Source organism: Anarrhichthys ocellatus, unplaced genomic scaffold (assembly GCF_004355925.1).
Source record: "Anarrhichthys ocellatus isolate YVR2014 unplaced genomic scaffold, GSC_Weel_1.0 scaffold28, whole genome shotgun sequence".
Taxonomy (NCBI): domain Eukaryota; kingdom Metazoa; phylum Chordata; class Actinopteri; order Perciformes; family Anarhichadidae; genus Anarrhichthys; species Anarrhichthys ocellatus.
This window is the reverse complement of record NW_022280058.1, coordinates 2316222-2325169: the sequence shown is the minus strand read 5'-3', so window position 1 is coordinate 2325169 and position 8948 is coordinate 2316222. Positions and strand designations below refer to the sequence as shown.

At 41.3% G+C, this 8948-nt stretch overlaps 1 protein-coding gene across 1 annotated transcript in view; it reads left to right on the top strand.

Annotated features, from left to right (window-relative positions):
* The window catches only part of dchs2 (dachsous cadherin-related 2), a 29919-nt gene that overhangs the window by 5734 nt on the left and 15237 nt on the right, over positions 1–8948 (top strand). The window contains exons 4-10 of the mRNA XM_031863159.1: positions 1098–1334; positions 3669–4694; positions 5201–5388; positions 5576–5675; positions 5758–5927; positions 6750–7593; positions 7868–8107. Of these exons, the coding sequence (XP_031719019.1) occupies positions 1098–1334; positions 3669–4694; positions 5201–5388; positions 5576–5675; positions 5758–5927; positions 6750–7593; positions 7868–8107 (2805 nt within the window). The remainder of the gene's footprint in view (positions 1–1097; positions 1335–3668; positions 4695–5200; positions 5389–5575; positions 5676–5757; positions 5928–6749; positions 7594–7867; positions 8108–8948) is intronic.

Genomic DNA, 8948 nt, shown 5'->3' with positions numbered 1-8948 from the left:
GGGGGTATGACATGCAAAAAAGGTCTCAAGACCTGAATTGAACCCAGGACGGTGCAGTTATATGGCGTGAGCATTATTAACCACTCGGGTACAAAGGCACTCCGACATTCTGGTTTTCAGGTGGATAGTTACACTTTAATTGAGTTTTTAATTTTAATTTGACTTGTCACAAAGATCCACTCACTAGTCCTTAAGCAACTTGTGTGACTGGCAGTCCCAGCATTCAGGGATAAACAGCTACTTACATTGTGTAAGTCCCCGTGATCACCAGTGTCACTGCACAGCAGGGGGTGACGCAGAAGGCCCAAAGCTTTATATCCCCATGTGGCCGAGAGTAACGGAAGATTTGTGCACAGCCACACTGTAATACTGAGCATTTTAAACAAGTAGAAAAAGACAACCATTTGCAAAAGAGTGTATTGTTAAGTAGTTCTACCTGCACCTGAATGATTTTCCAAACTGAATACTGTCTGAGCAGAAGTGTTGGTTCTCTGAAGTAGTGACGGGATTGAAAGGTGGATTAAGGTGTCAAAAATGAGTCACGTTCCCGACCCATCTGTCATCATGCAGTAGTCCGTCTGTTAACGCGGTAAACAAAGTGTTGAGTAATGTTATTTCCAGTGCAGCATGTTGCAAAGTCTATTTTAAAGTATTAGTAAAATAGCTCTCTTGGTCATTGTTTTAAATTTACGTGGTTGTTTTTTGACATTCAAATACATGTAGATGTATCTTAACTAGGCTATCTGAGCTTTTTCTTTACCCTGTTTATGTGCTACCTATTTTATATAAAGGACGTTTTATTTTCAGTGACGGATGCAACTAACAGTCAGTTGATGCATTAAAATTCTTTGTCCAAAAAGAAGAAAAAATATTTGAAATCGATCGGAAAAATCTGTAAATTACAATTGAGGAGCTGAACCAAGAAAATCATCAAAGTCATTTTTGCTTGAAAAATTATTGACATGATCAAATGATTGAAATCGCTATTTTGCAGACCAACTAATCTTAGCTCTAATTTTAATGAAACTTCTACCTGGTTAAATAAAGGAAAATAAAGCTCCGTGACGAATAAATGTAACCTTTTTCTGTCCCTGTAGGAATGCTCCTGCTGACCTCCACTCTGACCCACCTGGGCGCCGCCAGTGTGAAGCTCTCAATAACAGCACAGGACGGGGAGGGCTGGACCTCTGTCAGGCCCGCAGAGATCACCATCAATGTTTTACGCAGCGCTCAGGCTCCAGCTGTGTTCAAGAGGTCTCGCTACACCTTTACGGTGCCTGAGGACGCACCACCAGGGACTCCTGTGGGGACAGTGGAGGCCATAATCCCAGCAGGTGAGTGCATGTTTATTTGTCCTGAAATAACACTGAATTTGAAGTTATGTTTATCGTGTCTGTGTTTTGAGGTGTGATGCAAATTAAAGCATTCAAGCGGTGTTTTTAAGGGCCTTATTTGCCTCCACGAGCTGTGTCCCAGCCTCTACTGCAGCTCCACCTGCTGACTGTGTTGAGAAGCAGGCCCAAATCAGCGGGACTACTTCTTCTTGTTTGTAGAACACCAGCATGCATCTCTCATTTTATAGACCCTCTAGGACAATATAATTCAAGTTTAAAAGGAGTGTTGGTGGATGAACATCTCCCTCAGTTAAGAAGCACTTGGATATTATTAATTGAAATAGTATTAACTTTTTCTTTGTAGTTCCATTTCCTGTAAATATCCTGAAATGACATGGAGACAGTTGTAATCACTGTCACCTCTCCTTGTGTGTCTGTGCGCCAGTTTCCTCTCACAGTCCAAAGAAATACAGGTCACATTTGGTAAAAAAAGATTAACGATTCATTTATATGAAGAGGTTAAACAAATTTACTTTCATAATTATTTCTTCTTTTTTTCTGAGTTTACCCAGTCCAGTTTAAACAAAAATAATAAAATAAGGTTAGCTAACTGATTTAAAAGGCACATTTGTCGAACACAGGACGTTGCAGGAATGCAGTATTAAAGCAGGATTTGTCCTGACAGATGATTGTGACAAACACAATTGAGCGATCATTGTCATTGTTTAAATCTCCTTCCAGACATGAAGAGGCCAGCAGGAAAGAGGAGGTTTAATCTTTAATCCTCCTTAAGCCACATGCACAGATGATAAAGGGTCAAAGACAATTGTACACTATATTCTGTATCATTATTCTTAGAGTTCAAAGATAGTCATAAACTTAAATATACACATGGACTGTGTAGGATTTATTGTTATTATGAATGTGTTTATGATAATAGCATTTGTTTAGCGAGCGTTTACTTGATGTGTTTGAAGGTAAAAGTGAGTTTTACATATTATAAATACAAATAGGCTAGACTAGAGGAGATAAAGATGCTTGCATTCTGCATAATATTTGATCTAACAAACTAGATACTCCAGGATTATCCCTTTATTGTCCATTAGTTATGTGTCACTAACTCCACGTAGTCCATTCAGCAGCTAAATCACTCCACTCCACTTGACAGCCATTTAAGGTTGTCTGATCAATTAACAGATTAACGGAAACAACAGAATTGGGCCTGTTCGACAGGGTCGGGTGCCCTTAAGCTCTCTGCGTGTTTCAGTGTTTTGTTAGTTACTGTTGAAGAGCACCAAACACTTGGAGGGGATTAATGAGATCTTCTGAGCTGTGCTGTAATCCCTTAATGTTGCTTACTGTGTGTTCATGTTGGTGTTCTTACGGTCATATTTTGTCATTGACTCTTCTTGCAAATAGTGTCGGGAGTTTTTTGTCCGGCTTTTCCCCAAAGCAATGCAGCTGAAAGTTGTTTGTGATGCTCACAGCAAGAATAAATACAATTTTTAAATGTTAATTATAAGCACCTCTTTCCACAAGAAATAATCAGCAACCCAACTATGAGCTGTTTTCAGCAGAACTACTTTACCACAGAAATAATTGCTATGAAAACAGTTTACAGTGTGGTCTGTGTATTACCCAGCGTAATGGAGACACTAGCTCTTCCACAATTTAATCCGGCTCATTAATTCTAAGCAGGTTTTAAGTGTGTGGTATGTTCACACTGGAAAATTGAAAAAAAATATATGAATATATAAAAAAATGCTTGTTTTGTGTAGGGCTGCAAATATTATTTTAATTTTATCGAAATTGCAAAGTGGCCGACTGCAATTTTCAAATCGCTGGAGACGAAATGTGTTTCAAAATACCATTTTTAATTTAATATTGTTGTGCTGCAGAGATGTGTTGATTCTTATTCTACAGGCTGAAGAAAACATCTTTGATTACAGATTTCTGTAAAAATAACACCATAATAATTTTAATGTTAAAATGAGAATAATGATGTAAAAATTGTCAGTCCCTCCAATGCAGTCAAAAGAATTCAGACGGTTCATACATTATTTATTTTCCTGTTGGCAAAATACAAAAAAATATATTTTTTGTATACTGACTGTAAAATACTGTGTACTATAAAGAGTAATATGTAGTAGATACTGTTTGTATCACTGTAAACAAGAAAAAATGGAGTGAAAATTTTCATTCACCTCCATTGTTTTGGGGAGTAGGTAGAAATATCTCAAAAGTCTGGACAAAACAAATTGTTCTACATTTAGCAGAACAGACCCTTTACTCTTTTGTTGATCATCTATTAATAAAAACTCGTTGCCTTCCCAGACTCAGAATCAGTGTCCTACCGAATCTCCTCTGGAGACCCTCAGGGTTTGTTCTCCGTTCACCCGAAGTCCGGCCTGATCAGCAACGTAAACCCTCTGGACCACGAGTCGCAACCGTATGCCCTGCTGGTCCTTCAGTCCTACACTGACACCTCTCCAGTTTACAGCACCACACAAGTCAACATCACCATTGCCGACATCAACGACAACGCTCCCGTATTCCCCAAACTCAGCGACACCATCACAGTGTCTCAAAACACACACCCGGGCACAGTGTTGTTCATCGCTCATGCACACGACTTTGACAGCGGTGCCAATGGGAGGGTGCAGTATCACCTGAAAAGTACCAAAAATGGGATGTTTGTTGTTGACCCCAACCTCGGGACGGTCACATTGAATCAGAGTTTACAGGTGGGTCATCAGCAGAGGTACAGCCTGGAAATCGTGGCTAAAGATGAAGGGGAACTTTACCTGAGCTCCACACTGACCCTCATGGTCAATGTGGACCGCACCGCTGCTGAAGACAGCCTGGCCTTCGAGACATTGGTCTACCAGGTGGAGATAGGTGAGGGCTACAGGAAAGATTCGAGGGTCATCCAGGCGAGGGCGCACCATAGCCGGGGAGCTCACATGTCAAACTCGGGCCTCACCTACTCCCTGGAGGCAGAAGCCGGATTTCCTCCGGCTCCGTTTCGGATTCACCCAAAAACCGGATGGTTGTTTCTCTCACACAATCTGGACTTTGAGACAGAATCTTCGTTTCGTTTTCGAGTGTTGGCCACAGCCGGGGAGGCCTCGCTGGCGAACGTGACGGCAACAGCCACGGTGATAGTGCTGGTGCTGGACATCAATGACAACCCACCGGTGTTCAGCAGCGAGGTCTACTACTTCACCGTGTCAGAGGGGTCGTCGCCTCAAGGCCTGGTGGGAACCGTCAAGGCCATGGATAAGGATTCTGGGAAAAATGCCCAGCTGTCCTACATCCTGCTCACAGATGGGAAGTTCTTTCGCATCAACAGTAAAACTGGTAAAAAAGATTTGGTTATAAACAAACATTGTTATTCACAATGCTTTATACAAAAATCATCACACATTATAAAGCATAAAATAAAGCTTTAAGTAAATTATTAAATCTATGCAAAAATAACACAAAATGTTTTGTACTTTACTTAAAGCAACTTAGAGTAGCTTAAAATCACATTACAATGCATTCTAAAAAGATGATAATGTAATACAACAATGGCAATCATAATACACTATGATCCTTTGACACTATATATTGATACTTGACCTTTATAAGTTATTATAAAAAGCTTTATAATGTATTGTGATTGCTGTTATACAGCATCATGGATATATATGAGTGCTTATGACTTTGATTATACAATGCTAAAAGCAGATTATAACTAATTATAAGTATGTTTATGATGTTTAAAGTGTAACCAAAAAGTCACATCGATAGCGCCACCTTGAGGTCGCAATAGGCTTTACTGTGCATCCTCACCTTTTTGTCCCTTCTCTGTACCCTTCCAGGTGAAATTATCAACTGGGTGGCTTTGGATCGGGAGCAGCACAGGCAGCACAGTCTGAAGGTGATGGTTACGGACCAGGGCCACCCTCGCCTCAATGCCACCGCTACCATTCACATCCTGGTCACCGACATCAATGACAACACCCCCCAGTTTACACACCTGCCTGCCAGCAAGGAGCTTAACGTTCAGGTAAACGTGTTAGAATCCTACCTGGATATTGTACTTCAAGAGTAACAATAATATTCTCATCGGGTGAGATCATAGGGATGTAAAAAAATAAATAAAAATACATCAGCAAACTTGCAGATATGCATCTTTAAAGTGTACAATGTGGTTGACAGGTTGTTACATATCCAATCTAATTCACTTATTGCAGATATGGGCTGGTGTACCAGCTGGCTCCTTGGTGACAAACATGTTTGCCAAAGATTTAGATGCAGGAGAAAATGGAACAGTCACCTTCTCTTTGGTCACAGGTGAGTTACATACATTATGCACTTGCACTGTTACAATGCTATTGATGAGTTCCTGGGTATCACTATTTTGTGTTTCTCTCAGCTGATTTACAGGTTGAGGGTTTCGGACACTTTGAGATTGACAGTGAAAGTGGAGACATCCGAACAACGGAGCTGTTCACCGAGAACTCCGAGTCGTTCTACACTCTGAAAACAATGGCCAAGGACAGCGGAGTCCCACCTCTGGAGGACACTGCAGTCCTTCATGTACAGGTAAAGACATCGCTCGGGGGAGATAGCAGGTCAACAATAGACACCACAATTTTTCACCAGCAATTTTTGGCTTCCTCAGATTTGGTGCTAAATGTAACCATTTTTGACCACTCTAGAATTGCTAAAAATGATCAGAAATCCCTCCAAAATACCCCATTAAGACACCATGATCTTGAGGAACACCATGGAAAGAGTCATGCTGTCATTTGTTATCTAAAACTTTTGATATTTGAAGATTTCTGCAAGAATTGCGCTTTTCGGCAGTTGGATGGCGAGCACTTCTGTTCTGGAAACTTCTCAGAAACCTGCTTATTGTCAATATAGCTAGGGAAGCCATACATCCCCTGAATCCCGAGGTCTCTAATTTGTGGTTGTAAAGGTTTGTGAGGCTGTGATTATCAGGTCATTTAATACAGTGATGTCAGGTTTTTAAAAAACGGTCTCACGATGTGAAATGGCCACTATGGGGACGAACATCATCTCACATGAATACAATTGGGCTCATTGGATCCACAAGACTCTCAGCTTTCTTCTCATACCCAAAGAAGAAAGGGTGTCCACACTCTGAATACTGAAGGTTCCTAAATGTATGCATACATACTGTACAAAAACAACAGCTCCACCTCCATTCAGGGGACAACACGATTCAACAAAACAGCCATTGTATCCATAATGACCCACTATATGAACAAAAGCACAAAGTTATCACCATACCTGGGAGAACAGCTATTTTGTTTGTTCTTACTACCTAATTCTTCCCAGTGGTTTGACTTGTTGTGTCGCATTTTTGGCATGAGTTTTAAAACAGTATTTCATCCGCAGGTTCATGGATTAGAGGCTCTGTATGGCCACTCTGAACATCAAATTATGAGGCGTTTTACGGTGAAAGAGGACACTGAGCCAGCGACCGTTATCGGCTCTGCGGCTGTTTCATATAAAGGGAGAGTCCACTATGCCATCTCTGAGGGTGACGGGAGCATTCACTTTGGCATCGACGGCTCCTCTGGGGACATTTATATCAACCAGCCGCTGGACTACGAGTCGGCCATGCAGTACCACCTCATGGTGCGAGCTGAAGATGTTGGACTCTCTCCCGGAGCGAACATGTCTGTGCTGGTCAGCGTGATAGTGGAGGATGTCAACGACCACACACCCTGGTTTCCCGACAAACTGGTGATGTTCGGCCTGCGGGAGGATGCCGCAGTCGGATCGCTGGCGTTCGCTTTTCACGCCAGGGATGCTGATGGGACTTTTCCTAACAGTGCCCTCCGCTACTCCCTGGCCTTGGACCCTGAATTCAGCAGGTCTTCCTCCCGCTTCCCCTTTCAGATAAACTCTCACACAGGGAGCCTGACTGTAACGGCGCCTTTAGACCGCGAGACCAACCCCAGCTTTGCCTTCACTGTAACAGCCACAGACCAGGCGAAGAGGAAGGATGAGCGGAAACGGACGTCGGTCACGGCTCAGGTGTTCCTGCTGGATGTGAACGACAACAGGCCGGTGTTCATATCAGCGGACACAGTCCAGGTGATGGAGGATGCAGAAGTGGGGAGTCTGCTGCATCATTTTGTGGCCATAGATGGAGATCTCGGTGAAAACGGGGTTGTCTCCTACGTCATCATGGCTGGAAACAAGAAAGGATTCTTCACACTGGAGGAGAAAACGGGTGAGATTCTTATTTATAGATAGACTGGGCCAATGTATCGGCAGATATTAGCTACGGTTATATTTGTGTTACTCTATATGTTGAAGGATAAGACAAAAGAAATTGCAGTGCAGGGAATTTTGAAGCAGTGTTTCCATTACTAACCCTAAAGTTACTTAAAAAAACATACTGACAAACCGGTATGCTGTTTTGTTTTGCTGTATGTTACTCTTTAAAGCAAGATTAAAAGACGTCATCATCATATTCAATATTCATCTTCCTCCATCGTCTACAGGCCTCTTGTTTCTGTCGACCCCTCTGGACCACGAGACACAGCGTTTCCACCGTCTGACCGTCCGTGCAGTCGACCACGGCCTGCCCTCGCTCTCCTCCACGCAGACTCTGACGGTGGAGGTGGGGGATGTGAATGACCAGACACCTGTCTTCAGTCAGAGCATCTACAACGCCAGCGTGGCGGAGAACAGAGACCCCGGAGAACCAGTGATCCGGGTCTCTGCCACTGACAATGATTCAGGTAATAATTATCAGAATTGTGGGTGTTAATTTTGTGTTTGTGAGTTAATGCTATCATATAAAAGTAAAAAATGGGAGAAAAGAATTCAGTTAATTGTTTAACACACTACAATATAATCACTAGTCGCACTAAATGTGTTCATAATAATAAGTAGTCAGACAGATTATCATCTCAATTCATTTTATAATTGTTTGGCACATTAAATGTCAAAAAGAAATTGAAAAATGCCCATTACAATTTCCAAAGACCCAAGATGATGGTCCAGATGTGCAACATTTAAAGACTAAAGATATTAGGATTATTATCACATTAGATGAATGATCGCACCAAATCCTCACAATTGAGAAGCTGAAACCTTTTTGCATAAAAAAATTACCCGAACAATTAAACAATTAACAAAACAGGTGTTGTTTTCTGTCAATTGACTAATTAATTAATTGACTCCTTCCTATTTTTATCAAATATTCCAAATATATTTTTAGTGTGAGATAAAATCTCCAGACAAAAATCTGACATTTTGACTGGGAAATGTGATGTGAATAAAAGCTGTAGGGGAACAAATAGTCATTGAGTTAAGCTAAGTAAGGAAAATACACAAGTATTTTTATACATACATAAGTAAGCTTAGTACAAGTTACAGAATGTTTTCTCCTTGTTGATTATTTTCTGGATTGCTGGGCAAGCCTTTTAAGAAAAGTAAGGTTTTTATTCACTTTAATAAAAAGGACACTCGCATCTCTAGTTTTTCTAATGTAGAGGTTTTACAAATATACACACTGTTTAAGTTTGGCCAGACATAAATTCTCAGGGAGCATGTTTGTTTTTTCCAAGTCTGAGAAAA